At 47.5% G+C, this 25,640-nt stretch overlaps 1 protein-coding gene, 1 long non-coding RNA gene and 1 pseudogene across 8 annotated transcripts; 1 reads left to right on the top strand and 2 right to left on the bottom strand.

The window, feature by feature from the left end:
• The first annotated feature begins 49 nt into the window (after positions 1–49).
• LOC140696309 (uncharacterized) lies at positions 50–6,683 on the top strand. The gene is made up of 2 exons (XR_012072457.1): positions 50–312; positions 6,439–6,683. It is a non-coding gene; the product is annotated as an uncharacterized lncRNA (long non-coding RNA).
• On the bottom strand, positions 2,326–21,465 carry AMMECR1L (AMMECR1 like). 7 transcript variants are annotated; one of them, XM_072960788.1, is made up of 9 exons: positions 21,073–21,465; positions 19,481–19,590; positions 13,921–14,226; positions 12,245–12,689; positions 10,156–10,266; positions 9,731–9,845; positions 9,013–9,103; positions 7,524–7,620; positions 2,326–5,863 (listed from the first exon to the last, which is right to left on the bottom strand). In XM_072960788.1, the coding sequence occupies exons 3-9, from the start codon at positions 13,934–13,936 to the stop codon at positions 5,752–5,754; spliced, it is 987 nt and encodes a 328-aa protein (XP_072816889.1). In that variant the 5' UTR covers positions 13,937–14,226; positions 19,481–19,590; positions 21,073–21,465; the 3' UTR covers positions 2,326–5,751. The 7 variants fall into 7 exon arrangements, 5 of the variants coding, with proteins under 5 accessions (XP_072816889.1, XP_031534582.1, XP_072816890.1 ...); XM_031678722.2 differs by lacking the exon at positions 21,073–21,465 and adding an exon at positions 19,922–20,641; XR_012072454.1 differs by lacking the exons at positions 13,921–14,226; positions 19,481–19,590; positions 21,073–21,465 and adding an exon at positions 13,155–13,308 and having other exon boundaries at positions 2,326–5,253; positions 5,342–5,863.
• Positions 21,466–21,667: 202 nt separating this feature from the next.
• The window catches only part of LOC140685419 (uncharacterized), a 29,612-nt pseudogene continuing 25,639 nt past the window's right edge, over positions 21,668–25,640 (bottom strand).

Raw genomic sequence — 25,640 nt, 5'->3', positions numbered from 1 at the left:
CCCCATTGGGGATGGGCGGGCCCGGTAGTGGGCGGGACCCGGAGGAGACATCCGCGGGCCGGAAACTCGGGGTCCCAGAGTTAACTCCGTCTCCAAGGGGTGTCCTGCGCTGACCCTGTCGGGAGAAACCATCCTTCTCTTCTCCAATACGCCCCTTGCCGGGCCTCGTGGGGACTGGTCACTTGGCCTTTCTGAGCTCAGTGAACTCACCTGTGAAGCGTGGATGAGGATACCTGCTTTCCAGGGCGGCAGAAGGGTTGATGAGATGCAGAAACGCGCTGTCTGACCCAAGCAACTCCCTCTGATGGAAAGGTGGGTAAGCGACTCGGAAAACATCAGAATTTATTCTAGTGTCTTAAACATAGAAAAATTTTGATTTGTATTGGATTATTATAATACTTCTGATCATGTAGGTAGTGATATTGGGAGGCCTGTTGGAACAATTGGATGATACTTCGAAAAGTATGCAAATAAGAAACGATTCTGTTTCCAACTTGAGAGAAAACAGATGGTTATACCATAAAGGAAATAATCATAGTGCACTATTTGGCTCAGCAGTGAACAGTGTTTAGGTATTATGCAAACTCTGTTAACAAAAAATGAACTGAGATATAACCAGACAAGAATATGTACCAGTATTGATTTATAAATATAATTTTTACAAAGTTAATTTGCACTGTATCTGCGTTTCTAGAAATGCATTCAGTAAAATAATGGTAGGTTTTATAGTATTGGCAGAGTTTATCACTTCTTCAAAGTGCTTTACTCCACAGTTCATCAGAGCTGCAGACTGCCCTCCTGATGATGCCACAGCTGGGTGTGGTATCACAGGACGGTCCTGGGACTCAGTGTCGACCTCTTTCTTCCATCTACCCACCCAACAGACCTTTACAGAGAACCTACTACATACTAGGCCTTACCACGGGCTGGCCCAAGGCCTAGCCAGATACCCAGCACTTAATATCTTCTGTGCACACACAGCGGGAGACAAGTCAGGAGGTGAAGAGAAGAAAGGAGAATAGCAAATAACATATACAGTGTTTGGTTTGTACACATTTTTCATTCAGGAAGCCATTATATAAACACATGCAGGGCCCTGGAGTTAAAAAGATGACTCAGTCATAGAGCTGCTCCCCAAAAGAGCTCACTAAGAGTAGTTGATGTAAGATCTGGACTTATATTCCATCATAAAAGACAAAGTAGCAAGTGGGATGAGCGATATAGAAGGCTACAGAAAGGTCATGATGTTCCTCAGGATGCTACTATGGTTCTTTGCACGCTGAGGGTTCAGTCAGTCCTTCAGCCTGCCCAATCAAAGGCAGATATTCAAGCCAAGGTCACAGACCCTAGACTGATCTGGAAGCAGCTTTAGAGCACCTCCCCCACCCTCATTCACAAGTATTAGACCACTGATCACTGACCACATGGCTTTTCATTTTGGACAATAGGAATGGTTAAAATGGCAAATTTTGTTATATGTATTTTATCACCACCAAAAAAAAAAAAAAAAACCCAAAACGAAAACCACAAAACATACAGATACGGAATTCCATGTTTTGTTTTGTTTTTAAAAATATGGAATACTAATCTCTAAAACCACATAATTTCTCTTAAGAAACAATTCCTCTCACACATCCAAGTTATTACCAAAGTCAGTGCTTAACCAGTTGTTTGTAATCTATTTCCAAAATTATCATTTAACCTCGACAATGTATACCAAGTGTAAGGGCCTCAGAACTGGTTGAACTGGTTGTCTTAAAAAAAAAAGTTTACATCCCTGTGAATAAACATTTAAACTGAAGGCTGACAATATCAGCGTAAGAACATTTCTATTGTTTGAAAAATTATTCCTTGCCATTTCCTCCAAGCATACCTCATCCTGTCTGGGCCATCCATAAGCAAGAAATATTTTCCTTTAGGTCAGACCACACCAATGTCCCAGGGTCTTTGTTCTAAATAACCTCAGCAAATGATACCTTAAATTTGAGCATCTTCCCCCTGACCCCCCTTCAAGTTGTAGCTTTCTGGGGAAGGTTGGTTTCACTGGAAAACCTGAGAACTATGAACCTTCTTTCTAGAAAAATCCAAAATTTAAAGGGTTCACAAACCTTAGTTCAGAAAACTTGGCTCTAAGAAAACCAGTGGCATTGCTACCAACCACAAACAAATGTAGCAGTGCAAGGGTACTGGAGGTCATGAACACCACACAAAACATGCAGACTGAATAAATACTATCTGGTTGGCTGCCTTCAAAAAATGACTATTGCTACTATGCTCCACCCCTCCCCACAAAAGACACGAAAAACAAGAGGCAAGACAAAGAACAAGTTTTACCCATTATGATTTATTCTCTACAATATTTTGTTAAAGAGTTCAATGATTTGCACTCAGAAGTTATATAGCCAAGAGGCAACCAAGTGTAATACAAAGAATTGGTCTGAAGTCTTTGCACTGAAGGCCATACAAAGTCTCTTGCTTCAGGGAAATAAGAACAAAAGTAAACAGAAAGAACATATATCTCCCTAGGCTCCAGAATCTCAATAGAAAATAACATCAACAATTGGTGAAACTGTAGGTGTTAACATATCATGGAAAACAGATCTTGTGCAAATATTAACACCCAGGACTTCTGTATAGATGATTTTTATTATAAACAATAAAATACATGTAATGTCTCAACTACAAACCTTTCGTATTGAAAGAGTCTCTAACATGAGTTGCTTTAATATTATGAAGCGATAAAGTTGAAGAACCTCACGGTGGAAACAACCCAACACCGACAAACTCTAGTGATCAAAGACATTCTCTTTCAGTTAATGTAAAACGAGGACAATTCGCAACTATGGAGACAATGTCCCAGCTGTGGGTATTATGAGACAAGCCAACTTTCCAGACCAAAAGGCACTCACAGCTAGGGATCAAACGAACTCCGAACCAAACCAGCCAAGTTCGGCTGTATCCGTGAAAACAGTGGTTACCTGCTGTCCAGCCTGAGCAGCCCAAGGACAAAGGAAACACCGAGCAGAGAACATTCCCTTCCCTGTAAACCTACCGCCCACCCCACGGGTACCGGCCATCCGCCTCACTGCTCTGGTTGGGTGCGTGGAAGGCAGTGCACTTCCAGTTCGGAGCCATCATCTCCCTATGCAAAGCTGCCACATGGATGATCCAGACTTAGTATTTTTCCTGAGAGCCATCTGCCACACGTCTTCAGGAGGTGATCGTGACTGTATGCTTCCAGACCGCCTCCTGACTAGGCTCCATTCAGGACAGACACTGACTGTGCCACTCCTCCCAGGGCCAAAGACTATTCCTTGGTCGACTCCTGAGTCCCCTGCCAAGGCGAGAGGGACTCGAGCATCTCCACTGCTGGACTTGGATGGGAGCACGAGGGAATGTGCAGGGAGTAAGGCTTCTTCACTCCAAAAACCACTGCGCCCACTTCAGCGTGGTGCTGGGCTTAACTAGCCCGATTCTTGTGCACTGATTTTTTTTTCCCCATTTCCTGGGTTTTAAAATTTTCTATTCATTTTCTTAAATGGCAGGTATCCTACCCTACCCTCAATAAAATAAAAAAACATACTATACACTGGGGAAGACAAATAGGGCAACATTTCTACAAGAAAAAAATAGGCTTGCAAGAGCATGGCACTGAAAATGCTTGCATGACCAGTCTCACTGAGCTCGGGGTGAAAGTTTAGCACCAATTTTTTTGCTTTTTTTAAACTTTAGAAATTAAACACAACTTTTAACGTAGAAGACATGAACAGTAATGAGTGTAGCCCTATGTATCAATACTGTTGTACAAATTGGAGGTGGGTGGTTTAGTCCAGAGCTGGCCACCCTGACATCAATCCATGGCACCTAAGAGTACTGTTGTTACATGTTTGTAACCAGGCATTTATTATTCTCAGCAGCAGGAAATCATAAAACAACCCTTTCGTCTTCAAAAGCCTGTTTTCATGACTACTACAAGGGGAACGTGGTGGGACTCGGCCCGCACAGCTGAGGATCGGCCTACACCCACCCCAGCTCGGCCCACCTCCTCCCAGAGACAGTGCCGAGCACGCCTGCTCACCCTCACCCACCTCTTCAAGAAATGAGATAGCTGTGCTTAGCAGAGACCGTGTCCCTGCTCCCCTCCCCCACTCCTGGCAGAAGAAACACAAAAGATCTTTTCACGTAAATATCTGCCCATTTCAGAAAGCCACACCACCACATAAACTTTAAAAATAAATTAAATCAAAACACTGTTGTTCACCGGGTTGACCCCAATCCACTCCAAGAGTTCTCTAAGCATGTTGCTGAAAACCAGTGTTACCACCCTCAGGGTCCTTGCCTCCAACTGGCCACCTTTTCCTGTGACTCATTTCAGCAGTGCCTCTGTGACAATGCTTTCAAAGCATCTTCCAAGTCCCCAACTTCTATGAACTCTGCTACCATATGAGTGAAGAACAGGCAGGAGGGAGGAGAAACTTGCCAACAGCTACTCGGAATCAGCAACAACGGGAAAGGGGGATATGCCACGTGAAAGTATGAATGACCTAGAATAAGATGAGCTATTTGGAACTTTGCCATGGTGGGGTGAAGATTCCCAGCATGTTAGGCAAGATAAAGATTCACCTTGTTTAATTAATTACACAGCTTTGTTCTAAAGTCCTGTATAGGACTGAAACAGCAACAGTCTTCCCACATCTACAGGCAAACGACAGAAAGGAACTTCTCTTATTAAAGGTCCCTCAGGACGTTTGCCTGAAAAGAACAACAGCTTGGAGACCCTGGATTCTCTCCTATGACGACGTGTCCTTCTAGAGCCCAACCCGAGTGCTTGTTTGAACATCTCTGCCTTCTGAGAACCTAGATCCAGCTGTAGGCACTGCTACCAGTGGAGGAGTGAGGTAGCCGGGTGGTAAGGAAGAGGCCTCTCCTTTGACCCTGCATGCTGCGATGCCGTTGGGCCCTCCCGTGGGCATCCCAGTCCGTTCCTCAGCAGGCTACGCCACGGAGCTGTGTTCAGTGCCAGGAGACTCAATGCAGGGAGAGTGCCAGAAAATCCAACTGACAGTGGGATGAGAATTAAAACCTTCGAGGCTAACTGAGCGATGAGATCTGCAACGCCATCCCCAGGGCCTCCGATCTTGATGTGGGTCTCTGTCCAGGAGCCCAGAGGACTCATGGCGCCCACGGTCAACCCTAACATGGCGTCCACTTATGAAGCGTGGAGGTTGTGATCAACTCTTGGTACGCAATAAACTGGAAGTTTAAAAAAAGGAATTTAAAACAACCTAAAAATGTTTCTTGTTGGTCTCCGTTGCCCAGACTGCCAGGGGAATACACCTACTTGATCTGGGGAGGCCGCAGGGCTGTGTGTGGGGTGAGCCTTCTCGGACCGTCAATTCCAGCTTCCACTGTTGTGGCCAACACACCGGCAGCAGATCACCAGCGGCACCTGCACCCCAAGGGTCTTCTGAACCCACACGGCATTCTCTCTAGTCATGGAGGAGCCCCAATCCAACGGAACCCATATTGAGGAAAGGCTGAGATAAGGCTTGGGCCCCTCAAGTTCTGTTTCTTTCAATATAACCCCGCCCCCCTCCTCAGTCGGCTGGAGGCAGACTTGGCAACGGAAGCTAGCATCATAAAATGGTGCAGTAATAGAAGTAACTGGACCAGGAAGAGGAGGCATCTGCTCCAATGATGTCATAGCCATTGGTGGCCACGGCGGGGTGGGACTGGTCATGCAGCCGTGTGTCAGGAGTAATGATTGTAGAGGGGAGGGGCATGAAGAGTGCCGTTCTGGAAACAGTGCTGGCGGGAAGCAATATACTCTGCATAACTGATTGTCACCTTCTCGCTCCGGTACCTGTGCAAGGAAACAGGGAAGGGTATTAGGAACCCAGAACACTTCAGTTTGTAGTCACTCAGCAGAGAAAACCAAAAGCTTACTCCACATTTTGAAAGAATAAAATGGAAGACCAAGAGCAACCTTACTTACAGAAAATGAATGACAGCACGAGAAAACAGTGTTGTTATTACAAATGAACAAGATGAAAAAGCACGATCACAATTCACCCGAGGATGTGTTTTCTGCACGTCCCACCTTTAAACACTGCATATGCTTATCATCAGGCTGCTTTTAAGCAATCTGCTACCGGGGTCTGGATGAAGAGTTTCAAGGTCAGATTACACGGGTGGCAGATTGGAAGATGGCTGCACCGATGCCCAGTGTAAAATGCGTATCTACTTTCAGGTTCAAACATGATAAATTTGACAGAAGGCAACCTCAACTTGCAGAAAAGCAACAAACAAGTTATTTATAACTAAAAAGGGGCACAGATACCTAATTCTGGGTCAAATTCTGGTGAAGCAGGTTAAAAAATCCTGGGGCTACACAGGATGGGGTCGCTTCCCCGATGAATGTGCCGTATCATATCACAGGGTCATCAGGACAGAATCATAGCACTTCGGCTTTGCTCTGGAGAGAGCCATGAGTCAGGATGCGAAGCATGGGGCGTCACAGACCTATGGAGCCTGCTACAGACCACAGGAGCTGGGCGTGACAATCCTTACCCAGAGCCATCTCTTTCCCACTGTAATCTCTCCTCCACTGCAAGGTGATTATTCCTGAATTTTGACAGGGAAATGGCTGTTCAAATAAATTATAATAATAATAATAATAATAATGCTTTGTATTTGAAGAATTCTTTCTTTTTTCTTTTTGGAATCCAAAGCATTTCAAAAACACTGGGTTATCTTCCAAATAGACCTGTGAGGTTACTGTATGATTATTCAGCATTTTACAGATGAGAAGGCCAACAGAGGCCCACAGAAACCCACAGAAGTTAAACCTCTCCACGTTTCCAATTTCAACAGAGATGGGAAGAGAACTGGCGTCTGCTGACCACCTACAATACTGCTTGGCCCTGGACCAGAACTCCTTACCTTACCACACCCTCGACACCCCAAGGCATTCTCATTTACCTCTTACAGACAGGAAATTTTTTTTTCCACTCAGAGAGGCAGAACAGCTGGCCCAGGTCACACAGCTGGGGAGTGGTGGAGCTGGGATTCAGACCCCAAATCCACGCACACTTTACTACACCAGGCAGCCTCCCCACAGAGGTATTCGCCCCAAACAGGCAGAGGCATTTCCTCCTAACTCTGTAAAAACCAGTTTCTGACTATTCCAGCAACATGCCACTTGACTGCATGTGGCTTCAACTGCTCATGGATTTCTGCACCAAGAGCCTTCTCTCCTGCCTCCAGTCCCCCCTCAGCCTCCCGATCGTGGGCCCGACACAGACACCCCGAGAGCTCGGCAGCATGCTCTGCTCCCGCTCTGCTAGCAGCTTAGCTGTGCAGATGCCCAGGATGCATAAACCTCAGAGCTTACACTTCACCCATGCTTCTCTGGCTTAGAGACATAAGCGAAGAAAAATTTTTTCTTCCCCTTTCTATCAAAAGTCCCCTCCATCCAATCCCAACTAAATTAAGCTGACAAGGAAAATGAAACAGTGGCTTACCTGGTGAGTTTGATGGTTTTTCTGAATTCACTGGTGATGGGAGCCTTAAAGCCACCTTTCCTGAGCAAGGAGTCTATCGTCTGAATCTGATCCCAGTCTGAGGGGAAAGATGCACGCGGAGGTCAGCACACACTGACAAGAATGGACCCGCTCTAACACGGACAGAGAAGCAGCCAGGTTCGCTGGGGCTTTGGAAGCCCTGGGCACCAGCCCCGTGTCCTGAGCCCACCGGCCTCACTGGCAGTCGTTCCAAGGGGAACTCAAGATGGCAGACACCGCCCCGGACACCCATCAGTGGCCGTCCCCAGGCCCTGCTCCCAAGTCTTTCCTGTCATGTGTGACTCCAGCACAACTGTCTAGGAACAAACACGGTCCCACCTCAGACCAGCCCGCTGGCCTAGAGCTGCCACCTGGGCTGTTCTAGGGGAAAAGAATTCAGACCCTGCAGCTCATGCTCCTGCACACGGACACCTTTAGGAAGGATGGGAAAGTAGTCCACACATATACTGCTGTGTTGTTCTTGCAGATTTTCAGATAAAACCAAATATGCCACACTGAAAACCAAGGGAACCCCCTAAACTACTGCACTAGGTGCCCCGATTTTAATGTTTCTAATTTTCAAATGGCAAGAGGAATCTGACTATCTACTTAAGTTATCATCACATCTCACATTAGAAAATACCCCTGGTATGCCTCCTTGTACAGAAACGTCAGGTTTATGATTTCAAAGGGGCAGCCAGGCTTCCTTTTATGCCATGCCCTCTTCTAATTCTGGCAGAGTTTAAACACAACCACGATGGAAACCAACAAGGCAGCCACCCTCCAGACCGTCCATTCACCGATGCACCAAACTGGACATCATTCTCTGTTCCAGATTCACACCCAACAGAAACATGTTATTTTCCAAAAAAGAAAGAAAACTGGGTTGCTCATCGCAGAGTAAAGAAGCAGCATTTTAAAGTACTTTTCTAAATATTCCTTGAAAGAGAACGCCTGCCCATCCACTTCCTGTCTTTAACGTCCCACTGTTAGAATTCAGTAACCCCTCAGTTTTTTTTTAAAAAAAAGATGACAACAAAACCCAGGACAGATTACGTTTTGCATTTTCCCAATTATAACACTGTGTAATAATTTATGACTGAAAGTTCAAAGCCCGCTAATATGGGCAGCTTCCCTTTACAGTGAACCCTGCAATATGGTTGAGCTGGCTGCTGCAATTTCCCTACAGTAACCGCTGCAGCTCTGGGGGCCAGGATGCAGCCCTCACTACAGTGAGAGAGGCCAGCAGCTGTGTCAGGGAGCTCTCCGTCTCTTCTCGTTCCCCGGCTCCCACAACTTTGGGGCGTTTATTTCTCATTTGACTTGAAGAGGAAGGAGGAGCTCGTCCTTGGTCAGGGCCGGGGGGAAGGGAGCACACTCCTCCCCCCACCCTCCTCCTGGCAGCACTCGACCAGAACCGTCTGCAGAACCACCCCCCCATCGAACTCACCCTGTTCCTTTGCAACCTCAGGTAAATACGTGGCTGTACGTTTGACGCCTTTCTCATTGATGAATTCAATTCGAATCCCATGAACCCCTACCTACAAAAAACACAACCAAATAAATGGCATTTACTTACTCTAATGGGATGCCCATCATCCACACAGAAATTGACACTGCCCCTGACCGCTGCCCCAGGTCTGAGACGAGGAGAGCCTCATGCTTTCCACGACTGACTCTCCCTCAGGTCCACACGCCAGAGAGACTGCAGCCTGAGGGCTGTGTGAGTCTAGCCGCGGCCACCACAGCTCATCCAATAATCCTCAACATTCTACCTTTCATCTATTCCATTAAAAACCTACACCACAGGGTTTCCATCTGGGTTCCTGACTCTTCACATGTGGCTCCTGATAACACCTTTCAGTCAAGGCTTACCAAGAAGGACCTGGAATACTCTCCTTTATCCCCATTATCACTTCTCATTAGACACGGGAGAAGGCTGTGCAACAGAGCAGACTGGGGGTGGGGGTGGGGACAGAAAGCCTTCACATTTCTTCCTACTCCTAACATCACAGTGCCTTTTCTGTCACCCAAGCTGCCTACAACTACTTCCAGACTCAGCTTCCCCTCTGTCATACCCTGTCTCAATGAAGGAGGTACATTACCATGTACTAACCCGAACCCAAATGCAACGAGAGATGCAGAGTTCCAAATGCGGCTGTTCTCACCTCCCAGTCCAGGTAATCACTGGCATCCTCAAAGTTAGTAAGGAGGGAGACAGAGCAGAAAAGTTTAGGCAGCTCCTCTCGGGTCAGGGGGGGAAATCGGCTGTCCTTAAGTGCACTGGAGGGGACAGAAAACATAAGTGAGGCTGCCCTGGCGCTGGAGCCAACATCATCAGCCCGAACATTTCCGAATCTTGAGCTGTGCAGAAAACAGCCATTATCCATCAACACGAATCCGCCAGAAACAGCCTGATGCTCTTAACTGTCTCTACTTCAACTGATCTGTGACTCACCCGAGTACAGCCCCCACATCTCCTGATTATCAGAGAGAGAACACGCCAACTCTATCACTCAGAAGAAGTGCAGGCAGGCGGGCAGCTGTTCTGTTTTAGCCCATCACCTACAAACCTGCCGGGAGGGGCCGTTACCTGGTTAGCGTGTATTCCCTGAGTCCTGAATGAAGGTTCATGGCTGAGAAGGTCCCGATGCAGCCACGAAGCCGCTTGTCCCGCCCTGTCTTCCACGTCACAAAGAGCGGGCTGAAAGAGCAAACGCAGGACAATCCCGGTAAGAACAAAACCTTGGCTTTACCCCTGTTCATTTCCGTTACTCCCAAGAAGGGTGGTTCTCTGATGCTGGCTCGGGACACCCTCTGCCTTCCAGGGCGCGGCCCCGGGTTGGAGACGGACCACAGCCCAGCGAGGAAGGCTCTGAGCGGCCTGGCCTGTGGGCCCTGCTCACAGCTCCGCCCCGCTCTGACATCACAGGTGGGTACTTCCCTCCTGGTCCTCGGCCCGGGACTCCACTTGTTCTCCACGAGTCCTCCACGTCCTCCTCCTCCTCTGTACTCTCTTCACGTGTCCACGTCCCCAGTTCCGTCCTTCGGGAAGACACCTGCTCCTCCTCATCTGCAAGCATTCCCTGCAACCCCACACTGATCCCATATTTCTCCTGCCTCCGCCAACTACAAATATCTCCTGCTCATAATGTCCAGAAAAAACTGAAAAAAACAAAACACAAAAAACACATCTCCTCAGGAAAGCTTATTATTGCAGAAGTTACTACTTTCTGGGCCAAAGTCCTGCTTCACTAGGCTACATCAGGTTGGCAGTGACAGGTTATTTAGAAAGAGGTCAGAGGGCTGTCCCTTCTTCCTGAAATTCCTCCATGCCCTTACCTCTTAGATTCTTGAGTCAACACTTCTTAAAAAGCAGCTACAACTGTCAAGTTACCTAACTTCTTCGATCGTCATCACAAAGCCCATCTCCCACCTGCTCATCTTTTCCTTCTAACAAAACACCTGAACACACCAGCCAACGTCAACGTTCCAAAATGGACTCGAATCCCACCATCTCCACTGCCTCCAAGGCTGCGGCCAGCCCCTGCTCCTCCTGCAAGGGACACACCTGAGTCCACGGATGCAGGCTCAGACGCTCAACCGACTCAGGCAGAGCTGTTCTGAACAGTCTTCCACGGCACACCTCCCCAGTCAGCACATCTTTCCCCACTTCTCTCCTGTGACACAACCCCAGGAGTCACTTCCCCTTTGCCTCTGCCCAGACAGGGTGCCACACACACTGTTCAGCTTCTGTGAGTGCTTGGCCAACTCAACAAGTCTCCCCAGAGCAAGGACTTTCTCTTCACACTCCCCTATTCCCTGCCCGGGGGCCGTGCACCGCCTCAGTGTGGCACCAACAGCTGAGGAGTGAATGGCCAGTCAGTGAAAGCTGTAAAAGCCACTCCTAAAATAATAAAAATTTAAAAGGGGGGGGAGGGTACAGCTCAGTGGTAAAGCGCATGCTTAACATGCACGAGGTCCTGGGTTCAATCCCCAGTGCAAGAAATAATAAATAAATAAACCTAATTACCTCCCCTCCACCAAAAAAAAGGTGGCAGTGCTCCTTAGAGCCAGCTCACAGCTGCTTCCAGTTCTGACAAAGACAACACTGGCATGAGTTTCTTCACCCTACTCTTCCCTTTATGCATATTCCTTATTTAAGTCGTTGGCACCTTGAGGGGGCCTGGGACAAACAACAGAATCCTGAACTAAGAACAGTAAAGCAGATCCTGACACTGGGTGAGGTGCTGGCAGTCCCACAGGCCTGGGGACCCTGACTGCAAGCATCACGGCGCCCGGTCTCCAGTCTGGCCCTCAGCCACTTGTGGTCCACCTGGACTTCAACAGTGCTGGGTCCATGACAGTGTGATGTGTCCACTGGAGAGGCACCGGCCTACCCGCCGCCACACAAACCAACAGCAGACCAAGAACACCGCTCTGCTGATGCCCAGACCGTGACGGCAACAAGACCATGGCTCCCACGAACACGGCTTTGGTTGTTACTGAACCCGCTGCATGTCCAGGTGCTGTCTGGACATGTCTCATCATCCTATTCCCATTACCCTTTGCCCAAATCGTGTGAAAGCTTTTTATATGTAGCGACCGTCTCAAGAGAACGATCGCAGGAAGACACCACCGTGCCTTTCTCACCGTCCCCTGCGCATGGCCGGCTTACTCACTAGGGGTCGTTGGTGAATCTAGGGAGCCGTGGCTGTGGGAAGCCATAGAGGTGACAGTAGAGGACGTCAAAGCAGTAGCAGCACATCTCTGCGGTCACCACCAGGTTCTTGGCGGTGTTGGCAGTTCCATTGGGCCGGGGGAGAGGGCTCAGCGCTCCCGATGCGGGATTCATTCGTGTAATGGGAGAGTTTCCGGGTCCCAGAGTTAAGTCCGACACATTCTCCCGCCCACTGCTGCTGTCCACATGCTGGTGGTTTTGAAGAGGTCCTGAACTCGAGCCGGGGACAGTGGCGGACTGGTTCCCGTGGCTGTGCGCTCCACTTCCAGACAACTTAGGCTTCTTGACCCCACAACAGCCCGCTGCCAGCTTGGGCTCGAGGGGAGGAACACAGCGTCTCTTTCCCATCCTGATTCCGTGCTTGAGGTCTGGGATGCTGCAGAACCCTAGCCCAAGAGAGAACAGGCAAGCATTCATTCAAGGGCTGGTGAGGAGGGGACATAAACACCAGAGGGGAGGCATCTCCCTGGAAGGGCAGGAGCCGGTAGACTCTCTCTGACCCAGGGTACGCTGGTCACAAAGGGCCGCCAACCAGCAGGGCTGGAAGGGACCATGGGTTCCAGCCCGGGGTTCCTGACCTTTCCTGAGGGGAACTGGTTTTATTTCCCATAAAGTTTGGGATCACTGTGGACGGAGGCTGGCAACACGCAGCCCCCTCTTGCCCAGGACCCCTGGGGCAAAATGAGATGGGAGGAAGCCAGTGTGAAGCTGAAGGGGCCGTTTCGGGGCTGGGAGATGTGGGAGATGGCAGCTGGCCAGACACACCCTTCATCAGGATGCTTTCTGGAGGCTCCAAATTGAATCACCCTATTTCTACAGAACCCCAGAAGAGCTTCCATGCTTCTCCTTACCCGTCCTCTCTGCCTGCCTCCACACTAACCTCCAGCTGCGAGTGGCTGGACCTCTGTGCTGCCGGCATCCCTCCCAGCCCGGCTCCCAGCCCAGCCCCTGGCCCCCCATGGTCACAGTCCCGCTCATCCTCTCTGCCTCTCCTCTCAATCTGTTCCGACTCCTACCCTCCCAGCCTTTCAAGACCCCATTCAACACCAGCCACAGCCCAGTGGAAACCTGTGTTCCCATAGATGGCCCCGGCTTCACAGTCCTTTTGTGAGGTAGCCCTGTCTGCCCTGTCACACAGGCGGTCAGACACAGAGCCACCCAATGCCACAAAATGGGCCGGCAGATGGGCCAGGAAACCAGAGGCCCAGCTGACAACGTGATGGGGAGGGAGCAAACTTCTTTCATGAATTTTTTTTCTTAAAAAGCCTAAGGTGAAGATATGTGGCTACAATGACCCAGATCCTTTCCCTGTCATCTGCTTCAGTGATCAACAGGGGGAGGCAAACAGATCCAAAGTTTTATGTCAGTGTCGGTGATACCAACCTTGGTAACATCCTGCTGACCTGAGAAAAGTATGTTTTTGTGTCTTCTCAAGTCATTACACGTTAGCTTTAGCATCCCACGCAACATTAGATGTGTGTGTGTGTGTGTAAGTCCTACCTAAAAGTTTTCTTTTGAGTTGAACACACAACACGTAAGTGCCTTTTCAGGCACTGCTCTGCAACACAGTATTCTGGCTGCAAATTCTACCATCTTTCAAATCAGGTATTTACGTACCCATTTGCAATGCCATTATTTCTACAAAAACAACCTGTCACTTGAGGCTGAATGAGATATAAAAACTTCACAAGTTTTTGTGCTTGTGCTCCTGATACGTGCTGGTCCATCACGAAGCACACGGTTTTGTACTCAGGAGATTCTGAGGGGGTGAAAGTTGTCTCTAGCAGACGAACAACAGCTTGAACACTTCAATGTCTGGCTTGAAACGGGGCTTCTTTTTTTGAGAAAGCCGTATGCACATACACAATAAAACCACCAATGACTAGATTGTTTCTGAGCGTGGATGTCCTTGTCTTGTTTAGACTGTTAAGAGAGGGAGCAGAATGTCATGGTTAAAAATGCTGACTCCAGAGCCCAATGGCCTGGGTTCAAATCCTAATTCCTCCAGGATTAACCTCTCTCTCCCTCTGTTTCCGCCAAATGAAAATAACAATAGTACTTGCCCCACAGGTGGTTAAGAGAATGGAGTTACTGGATGTCAGGCTTCATTCGGCGTCAGGTACTCCTCTCTTACCATCTGGAAACTCCCGGAGGGCCAGGACTTCGCTGTGCACTCGGGGCTTAGAGCAGTGCTTGCACCGACAGGTGCTCTTTAAACAGGATTTCACGGACTCCTCCAAACCACTCAGCAAGGCAGACGGTGTTACCATCATTTCACAAAGGAGGAACCTCAGGATTAACAAGATAATCTGCCCAGAGCCAGACTGCCTCTAAGTGGCAGTGCCAGGATTTGGGCCACAATCTATCTGTCAGACTCTAAGGCCTGGGTCTTCCCACCAAGCTACAAAGAATGAGGCCTGCCAACAATACGCACTGGATTCAGTCCCTTTCCTAACAGCATGATTAAAAAAAAAAATCAAGAGTGTACTAAAAACCAACCTAAGAGTTTACAAAATCTTGTCAACAAAAATGGAGCAGAAAAAAAAAAAATCAAAACCGAAGCCCAAAGACAACATCTCCGCCATCACCCTGACAGTTACCACTCCCCCTCCGCTGTCAGTCCAGAAGAATGCCACTGCCCTCTGAGCTCTTCCGTGACTTCCTACCTTGTGCACAACCATTGGCCGGGCTTTAAGGCATAAGACGACTGAAGCAGCAGGACCACCTCTCAAGGGCTAGAGTTTTAAGAGCACCAACAGGGCCCTGGGATTCTGCCTCTAGAGAGCCTCAGAATTCAAAGAAGCAAAGAGAAGGGATGAAATACAAAGGTTAAAAAAAGAAAGCTTTCCTAGTTCTTACACCAAAGCACACCTGAAGAAGAGCTACATGTCATGAGATGGTGACAAGCAGGTGTTCCTCTGCAGGTATTATCAATGATTTTCAAACCATGCCAAGGCAGGTGAACTCCAGTCCAGGAAGATTCTGCCTACACATCACATACAATCACTGACCTGGAGTGGGGCCTGATCACAAGTGACATCAACTGATTACATTCAACAATTTCCCCACACTTTCCCAAACTGTGATTTGTAATCAACAGAACCAACCCAAATTTTGTGGTTCTTTTGGCCTAGGCTTTCCCTGGAGGCCACTAAGCCAACAATTTAATCAATATTCTCAACTAGTGACCAAAAGCAGAGTTAGGAGACTTTCTGCATCAAAAAATATATTAGAAGGCATTTCTTTAAAAATTTAGTCTGTGAATGTAACTCTATGGAAAACTTCAAACATAAACTAAGTAAAATAGTATAATGAACCCAATATCCAGCTATAACAATTTTCAACATACGGACAATCTTATAATTTACCTGTATCCTACTTACTCCATCTCCCCTCCTCCTACTGAATTTATTTAAGGTTTGTTTTTAAGGGGGCCAGTATTTACCGATCTGTCAGCATAAAGCAAATACTAAGTGACCTACAGTAAAGAATGTGAAGTTGCTTGTAGTAAGGACCAACATCAAACATTATCCATCAATTTCTCCAAGTTTCTCTTTAAGTTCGAGATTTTTGTAACCCTACTCCAACAAACTAGGCATTGCACTACAACTAAGTGTCCCAGCCACAGCTCCCAGGACCTACAATGATCAGAGACACACTTGCTTTTCCAACAGCTCAGCTTCTGAGTACAGTGTAAGCGCCCTCAGAGTAACAGCATTTCAGTACAACAGACCAACCTGCTGTCTGACCAGCTAAAAACAAATACCCCTAATCACGTATTCTACCTCTTCTAAAACTGAGTGCATCTGTCCTCACCCTTCCCTTAAACCTCATAAAAACTACCAACAATGGTACTGGGGTCATAGTCTGAGTAACTGAATGAACTGTGAAGTCAGCTCAACCGAAACAACTGGAATCAGGTAAAAGCCTTTACTTTATAAATGAATATACCACTCAGACCCTTCAAACACTTCAGCTGGTTACTCTTTCAAAGCGAAACCCCAGGGCCACTTAAGGGCCAAGAGTAGTGATCTCATTTTCCCACGGTCTGTCCACTTTAGAACAATCAATGAGAATGAACGAGTTAAAACTGGATATCCACCAGATGGAGACAATACCCACACTTCCACAAAAAGCTTGAGGAAATCACAGGAATCATGGTTTCACCTCTTAGGACCTTTTAATGTAGCATGCGTCAAATAAAGCTGCTGTCAGTGGTGACAAAGTCATCACACCCTCTACTGCCACATCACTCAGGGAGTCCAGCCCTTCATTAGAACCCACCACAAAGGCATCTCTTCTGCCCTGTCCGTGGGGGAGCCTTGCAGGGCTCCGTGGATCTGGGCCACCGGGTGGCTCACAAAGCCTCTTAAACTGCAGCCAGCATGGAATTCACCAACACCTGTAGGGTCAGAGGCCGGGCTGCATTTGTGTTTTTCCTTTCATAACACCTAACACAGTGCCCACACACTGACAATCTTACCTAGGGCCCTCCTAGCCATGTCATTTAAGTTAGCCTTTTTAATAAAAAAGAGTATTTATGGCACAACCTGATCTTTAGATACTTGGTTCTACTGTGAGGTGCTGACTGTTGTGTGTCAGAAGCTGAAAGTGACTGAGTTACAAGTATCTATTCTTATCAACAATGTCAACTCCACTCAGCTCAAACCAAGGAATGGTTTAATTCACAGCAGAGTGGATAGCCAACATGGACAATCCACTCTAAAAAACAGGTCAAACATCTCCTACGTTAACGGCTTGCTTTGATCTATGCTGGTAGCTGTCTTCTTTGCTAAACACGGTAACTGGTCAGTCCAGGACTTGGCTCAGGTGCTACTTAATCTTAGGTTGCTCATGGCTTTCCTTTGAAAGGCCATACCTAGGTTCTAAACAGCACTTGAGAAGAATTTTTTGTTCTTTTTGAATGATGGGGGGCTTTAAGAGTTACCCACTGGAGCATATTTTCCTGGAGGGCAGTTTATGGCCTCAGGAGTTAATACAAACGCCTCATAAATTGCTGATATTTGCAAACAAGGTAGGAGACCAGAGCTGGGGGGAGGATGTGAGGCAGCCCTGACTGACTGGCTGGCTGGGTGGGTGGGAGGGCCTTCCTCCCTCACTGGGGGTCTTCTAGGACTCCCAAGTCCACTGAGAACAAAAGCTGACCCCCTCCTGGAACAACTCCCATCTTCAGAGGACAGAGGCTAGGTTTTAGGGTTATCGTCTGGGCTCAAATCCCAACCCGGCTCACCAGGTCCTGGCTATGCACACTTGGCGGGGCTGTCACATCCCTGTGGACCTGGGCTCCTGCTAATATAGAGGGTTGGTTTGTGACCATTTGATGAGCAAGACATGAAAAACTCCTAACAGTTCTTTGGCACAGATCTGCCATTCATTAAAGCTTCTGCTATTACTAACACTTAGACTGCCTCTACTGACAAAAGCAGGACTGGTTATGAAAATAACATAGCTCTGAGTTCTTCCAATTTCTAGAGGAATAAATGTCCTCATAATAAAAGTCTATTAAGAACTACCACGTAAACTTAAAGATGGCATCATTAGTATGGGGTTATTAATCTAATGACCTTGATGCTTTTCCTCTTTGGAGAGCCATGCTTCTGATAAATCATCCAATGTTCCTGTCGTTGTGAGACACCAGAAAAGAAAAGGAATGCTGGGCTGAGAGTTGTATACAGCTCTCCTTTACCCGGGTCCTCTCTGAAGCTCACAACCATACACCGAAAAGAAACCGACTTACTAAATGTGCTATCACTGTAGAAATCTTGGTATATATTGAGTACCAAAAGAACTACTGTACCAAAGTAGATTTCCAACAATAACTGGATTAAAATATCTAGAAAATCCTGGAGATGGAAAAAAATCTAGATTTACCTTCAGAAGACAAGCTTGAAAACATCCTATTGGGGGACATGACCTTATAACAAAGAAAACAGATTTGGGAGGAAAGGACAAAGAAAAAGGGGGTCTCTGTATTTTCTTCTGTTATTACTCAGTATCCAGATGTCTATTCAAATCAAGCTTTATACAGAAGCGAACAGGCCGCTGTTTCCTTTGTGACACAGAGTTGAACTGAAATTCAATTTAATAATTATATGAGTAGTGAAATGGCACCTGAGCTATAATTCTGGCCTACTTATGGAACTATTCCAAGAAACTGATGAAAACCCCACAAACATTCTGGTAATCATTTCAAATAATAACTTCTACAGTTTTGAAACCCCATCATACACACACACACACAAATCCACCCAAAACATTTGCTATGTGCAAATTCTGCCTGCAAAAAACACGCACCTATACAATGCTTTTAAAATTTATAGATTTAGAAAAATACCAGAACTATACATTTTCATGTCAACTTATAGAAAAACATTAATAAAAGGAATCCAAAGTTTTGTTTTCTTTTTAGATCCCCTCCCTTTACTATGTGAGCTATGGCAGGGTGCCAGATTTCTCTGGGACTTGGTTCTCTCATTTGTAAAATGAAAGTATTTGTCCCCTGCCTTCCTCACAGAGGGATTGTGAGGCTCCAATAAGATGTAAAGCACTCTGAAAAAACTGGTATGGTATGTTTGCATACCATAATTAGCAAACGCAATGTTTATTAATTGTTTGCATATCATTATTAATAAACTCAAAGGGACACAGCAGTAATAAAAACTTTTCTAAAACTTTATGTGTAGAATTTTAATAATTTTCAAGAAAACAGTATCACCACAGCAGATCTAGGGCAAAATGTTCCAAACATCTCTGAAGATTATAACCAAATAAAAGACACCCAATAATTGACCTTGATAGAAACTGCATTAACCTCAGGATTATGATCTTTGTCTTAAAAAATGAGTAATTTGGGCAAGGGGCAAGAGGCAGACCTTATGTACTAAAAACATGAGGGGTAAGTGTAATGCTGCACCACCATCTGAGTCACCCTATTGGGATTATGAAAAATAAACTTGTCTTTACATATTTGCATTATTTTAAAAGAAAGCAATTGGAAGGAACATCATCAACATTAGGACCCCCACATGGAAGTAGAAAAACAGAAGTGAACAAAGTAAACCTACATCCTGAAGTCCTAGCACAGGCCTAAAACCAAACCAAAACAAACAAAAAGGCAACAAAATTCTAGTCTAAGCATGTCCAAGGTAATACTCACTGAAAGCAGAAAGTTTGTATTGCCAGGGGAACAGCTATAACAGAGGAGGGGAGCTATTTTGTCTCTGAAATGAATTTTCTTCCTTCCGATTCCATTCCTTCTTCCTGTACCTAAGATGGAAATGCAGGTGCAGTGAATGAACAAAATCAAGGTAGTGCCAAGGTAAGAGATGGTTTTTGAAAAACTACAACTCAAGGGGGCACTTTCTAGGGAAAAAAAAAAGCTTAGGAACAGGCTTTCCTTAATTCAAAACATTTCAAAATCTAAACATAAGGCAGCAGTGGCGGTCCCATGCACTAAATCACCTCATCCTTGGCGTCATTGCCAAGAAGGGAGGCCAATGAGGATCAAAGGTTTTTATTGAACCTGAACCTGAGACACACATTAAAACTTCCTCCATCACTAATTTAGATCAAAACTTGCTCTCAGGCCAAGATATACCATTTCAAGGTTCTCCATTGATTTCAGAACACAAACATATTCCCAAATCCTTTGCAAAGATGGTGCTGAAGAATTGCTGGACAGTTTGCCAGGGTCCTGAGGACGGGCCGTCTTGTTATCCCAGGTGGAGGTGACAATTGTCGGTAAGAGTCACCCATCGTTATTCGGGGAGGCTGGCGGAAATCTCTTCACGATCTTTTCACCAACTCTCCCCACCCCCCAGTAGTAGAGAACTGAGTTCTTCCCAAAGATGTAAACAGGAGACTCCAGGCCCCACCCACTCTATCCAAGGAGAGGGCAGTGAAAGAGGATAGGCCCAGAGGGATAAGGGTGAGGGAGTGTGGCAAAGTGAGGAGTTCAGATCAGGACAGGGAAGGGAGGAGGGCAAGGGATGAAGGGCAAACCCACAGCCTGGGAAGGAGGGCGGCAGAAAACCTGGAGTGGAAGGTGGAGGAAGAATGGACGTGGGGGCTCCGGGGGCACAAGGGAGGGCGGGATGAGGGTGGAGTTGGGAAAAAGAGGAGGAAGAGGGAAGCGTGCGTGCGGGAGCTGGGCAGGAAAAGGACGGGACCCCGCGGGGACTGAGAGGCCAGAGCGGGGAGGGGCGAAGCAGGCAGAAAGAAAGGTGAGAGGTAAGAAGGGGGCGGAAGGAGAGCGCGGGGCGCCGGGAGGAGCCAGGTGACGACCCAGCGACGGGTAGGGCGGCGAGGGCCGAGCCGCGGGGGTGGAATCCAGACGCCCGGCGGGGGAGGGGGCGGCGGGACGGGGGGCGAGGGCCGCCAGGCGGCGCCGGAGACCACCAAACTTTACCAGCCCGCAGCTGCTTCCCGGAGGGAGTGCAGAAAGGGGCCCGGCCTCGGCCGGAGGGCCGGGACAGGGGCGCCCGCCCGCCCCTCCCCGCCGGCCCCCGACCCCGGCCCTCAGCCCGCACACGCGCTCGCAGGCCCCGCATGCCCGCCTCTCTCCCGTCCCCGACGCCCGGAGCCCCTCCCCCGCGCTGCCCCGGGACCCCAGCCCGGACCCCGGGGCCCGCTCCCCGGCCCCTCGGGCCGCCCCGGGGTGAGGAGGCCCGGCGGACAGGGCGGCAGCCCGAGGGAGGCCGGCCCAGCGGGGCCGGGGGAGAAGGGCGCGGCGCGGACCGAGTTTCCCACCTTTTCTCCTGGCCCAGACGCAGCCCGGGCAGACGGGACCTCTCGCGCTCTGCCTCCTCCTCCTGCTTCATGGAGCCATGCGCCTGGGTGGGGGCTCCCGAGAGAAGCGGGCCGCGGGCGGGCCGGACGCGCGGCGCGGACGGGGCGGGGCGAAGGAGGCCGGCGGGGGGCGGGCGGAGGAGGAAGCGGCGGGGCGGCGGCGGCAGGGAAGAACTGCTGGAGGTATTCCCCGGGCAGCTGGAGGACTGAACCGAGCCGGGACCCGAGTCTTCCGGTATCCCAGCAGCCACCGGAGGCAGTGAGGTAATGGAGGAGGAATGTAGGGAGTCCTCCAGTGGACCACACGCCCTCTAGCGAATTGCGCGACCATAGAGATGGGGGTGCCGTCGGAGCACCGCCCCGCTAGTGTCACGTGGCTCGAGCCCGCGCACTTTATTGGCTGGCGCCTACTCTACGGGTTGCATTTAGGGGGCTGCTTTCCACTATCGGGGCTGAGTCTCAGACTGTTGGGATAAAGAGGGGCTGTTGGCGAGGCGCGCGAGGGGGCCGTCTGCGGCCACGCAGGTCCCCGAGCGGGCAGAGCAGGGCTGGGCTGTCAAGCCGGCGGGCGCAGTGAACGCCGGGCCGCCGTGGCTCCAGAGCGGGCGCAGAGCGCGCTGGGAGTTGTAGTGCGGCCGGGTGAGCGGCATTGTCGGCGGGGCTGTCCAAGTGCCTGCGCGGGACGCCGGTCGGGATTCCCGGCCTTGCTGCCCGGCCCGCCCCCGCGTTGGCACCGGACACTCAGCTCCCCACGGCTCTTCTCCCTGAGCGCCCAGCCTCGCGTCTCTTCACCCAACCCGGCCGCAGCCTGCGAAAGCACCAGTAAGAGGCAGCTCAGACCAGCTTTACGTGCAGCCGACCCTCTGGCTCCGGCCAGGCCCGCAGGAGAGGCTCCAGGCTCGCGCGAGCCTCCTCGTGGACCGAAGAGGGCCGACTACACCCGGGAGGTGTCACGAGCCCATCTCTACCATGGCGCCCCGAATTCTCAGCCTGAGGACGACTCAGGTGGAATTATGCACAGTACCAAGGTTCATTCAGTAGGTCGACTAAGCCTCAAAAAGAGCATTGTTTAAAAATTAGGAGTCAGTCATTGTATAATTTAATATGCTTGCTATTTGATGACTTGTCACTTTTATTTCAATTCTAGATGGAGTTGTACTGAAAGTCTTGTCTCTGCCCTGCTCCCACACCCTAACTGCCTCCAACAAACGGTTTAGTCCCCGCAGCAAAGGCATGCCCTGTCTTAAAGCATTGCCAGGCTTGTTAAGAACACAGACTCAAGCCCACAGATAGACTGTTCTGTGCTTTGCTGTTCTATTTATGCACAAGGGATCCTTAACATGTTTGTCCTCAAGGAGCAAAGGAAAGTAGTTAAGAATGTAAATCATATCTAACAGTGGAGCTTTCCAGCAAAAACCTTCTGCTCTCGAATGCATAATGTACTAAAGCATAATAAAGTCTACTACTACAAACTTTTAGCATAATTACCTGTAGGCAGCGGAAACGGAGTGATGGTCCTCCTGGACCTGGAACTCTCAGAGAACCTGGCAGAGCGCAACAGTGGGAGGAAGACAGTGATGCTTTGTAGAACAGGAGGCCGTTAAAAAAGAAAAGAAAAGGAAAAAAAGCCATCAATAGCAGTCTTCATGATTCCTGACACACAGATGTGCTTGTCTGCTGATGAGACCACGTTTGCCAGTTTCTAACCTCTGTCTTCCTGAAAAATCTACCAGTTAGATGATCACATGGCCTCCAGCCAGAAATGCAGGAGGCAGCAAGCCAGAAGTCATTTGTTGGTTTGCTTCTGAATAAGAAGACCAAATCCTGACTTAAAATAATCAGAATAAATGTCACAGGTCTTTCCAATTGAAAGTCTTAAAACATGGCAACTGGAAATGGGCCCCAGTCTATTGCTCCCAGGGTGGTACTATGTTGGTATTAAACAGCCTACAGATAAGGGAGTTATAGCTCCCTGGTTATCAAGCTGCCAGGGGGTAAATGATGGAACTAAGATGGACTTGAAACACTCCCAAATTAAAACAAAAACAAACCTAGCTTCCAGCTGTCAAAAGGCATTTTTTTGAGAAGTAGAACCCAGATACTGCTGCTGTTGTTTACTGATGTCAAAAGGCAAAGGGTCAGGATTTTGAAAAAGTTGTTTCAGAGTCACCTCACATCAGCAAGCAACAGTCTGAACCAATGCAGAGATAAACCGAATGAAATTGAGAACAAGAGGAGAAAACGAAGGGCAATGTTAGCTGTAAATATGGAAGGGCCCGTGTCTTATTTTCTCATTTCCTGCACATAATATAGAAACCTGAGAGGAGGGTATAGCTCAGTGGTAGAGCACATGCTTAGCATGCATGGGGTCCTGGGTTCAATCCCCAGTACCTCAATTAAAGGAAAAATTCACACACACACCCCTGGTACACAGTAGGCATACTATAATTATTTGTAGCCTGAGTAATTAAGTGGAGAACAACGCCAGCAAGCAGGGGAAACATGATGTAGTTGGAAAAGAGAGCTGTAGAAAAGCTAGCTGGCTCAAGCCCTCTGGTCCTGAAACGTCACCTCACTCTGCTGAGATGGGGTTGTACCAGGCTATCAGAATACCTCAGAGCAAATCATCTGCCTCCCTGATGCATAGCTTTCCATCATCTCTTACCTTGAATGGTTGAAAAGATCAGATTTTTTTTATTAAGCTGTCATCTATTTATAATGTGTTAATTTCTGATCTAGAGCATAGTGATTCAGTTATACATATATATATTCCTTTTTATGTTCTTTTTCATTATAGGCTATTACAAGGTATTGAATATAGTTCCCTTTGCTATACAGTAGGGCCTTGCTGTTTATCTATTTTATATATAGTAGTTAGTATCTGCAAATCTCAACCTCCCAATTTATCCTTCCCCACTCCCATTCCCCCTGGTACCGATAAGTTTGTTTTCTATGTCTGTAAATCATAGAAAGAGAAAGAAAAATACTGTATGTCACTTATATGCGGAATCTAAATTCAAAAGGACACAAGTGAACTTATTTGTAAAACAGACAGACTCAAAGACTTAATTGTTTCCACCACAAAAAAGGAAATGATAATTTTGTGACATGATAGAGGTGTTAGCTAACCCTACTGGTGCCAATCATAGTGCAATAGATGGATGTGTCAAATCAACACAGTGTAAATTGACACGTGATTGACCGTACTTCAATAAAAAATAAAAAAATCAACGCAGTGTATACTTTAAACTTATACAAAGTTATATGTCAGTTGTATCTCATTAAAACAAAAACAGAATAAATGTTAATGCTTAGGAAAGAATGGAGTCAGACTGCCTGGTTCCAAATTCTAGCCCTGATGTGAATACCTGTGAACCTAGGAGAGTTAGTATATCAGTAACTGTTTTACTATCTGTAAAATGGGGATTGTTATGAGTACCTAACTCACGGTTGTTATGAGATTTAAATAAGTTTATATGTATAAAGCTATTATAGGGTTAGCATGTCAGAAAATGCTCAATAACTCTGTGCCCCATTAGTATTAGGGTGTCAGATAAGCATGAAATTAGCCTGCACCCCAGACACATGCATTCTTTTGGATGTGCACCTTGGGTGGGCAATGCATTTATGTACCAAGGGCATTTGCCAACCTGTGGCAATGAAATAAGGTTTCACAGGAGATACTGATGGGTGTTACAGGTTTCATTTGTCCCATTTTCCAGATTGACATGACTTCTGGTCTTGGTGGGAGATACAGGGTCTGCAGCTGGGCGCTTAAAGGCAATGATGAATACTTACCCAATTAAAATAAACCTTTATCTGGATATACAAATGGGTACATGAGTTGACTATTTCAGAAATATGAAGTAGTTTAAATAAACTGATAAGACCCACGGTATTTTGTTTGTGGTGGAGTTAAACCACATTACTCAGAAAAGATGTGTACTTTGTATGTCACTTGGGTAACACGATTTAACATCAAAAAGTTTCTAAGCTTCTACTAGTGTTATTGGTGAAATAAATGAAACCAAGTTGGAAAGCTCAAGTCACACAGCCATTGATCCTGTAAATACTCTTAATGTCTAGCCTGCACTGAGAATTCTGTATTGCTTTGTATGAGATAATATACAAACAAAGAATGCACAAATCTTAAGTGGGCAGCTTGGTGAATTCTTGCATTAGTATCCATCCCTGTAACCACCATCCAAACTAAGATGTAGAGATTTCCAGCAGCCCAGAAGGCTTCCAGCCTACCGCCCCAGGTGTTAATCTCCCTTCAAAAGATAACCATTCTTCTGACTTTATCAGCATGGAATAGTTTTGCCTGTTCTTGAATGTCACTGAAATAGACACAGACAGTAGGTTTTCTTTTATGTCTAGTTTCTTTTGCTAAACATTATGTCCCAGGAATTCATCCCTTTGGTTATATGTAGCCATCACCGATTATTTTGCTTTGCTCCGTGGGCTGCTAATGTCATTCAATACAGATTGAATGGTTATGCCACATTTTGTCTCTCTAGCATTATTTT

The sequence above is a fragment of the Vicugna pacos genome, chromosome 5 (genome assembly GCF_048564905.1).
Source record: "Vicugna pacos chromosome 5, VicPac4, whole genome shotgun sequence".
NCBI lineage: Eukaryota > Metazoa > Chordata > Mammalia > Artiodactyla > Camelidae > Vicugna > Vicugna pacos.
This window is presented reverse-complemented; position numbering and strand designations above follow the sequence as displayed.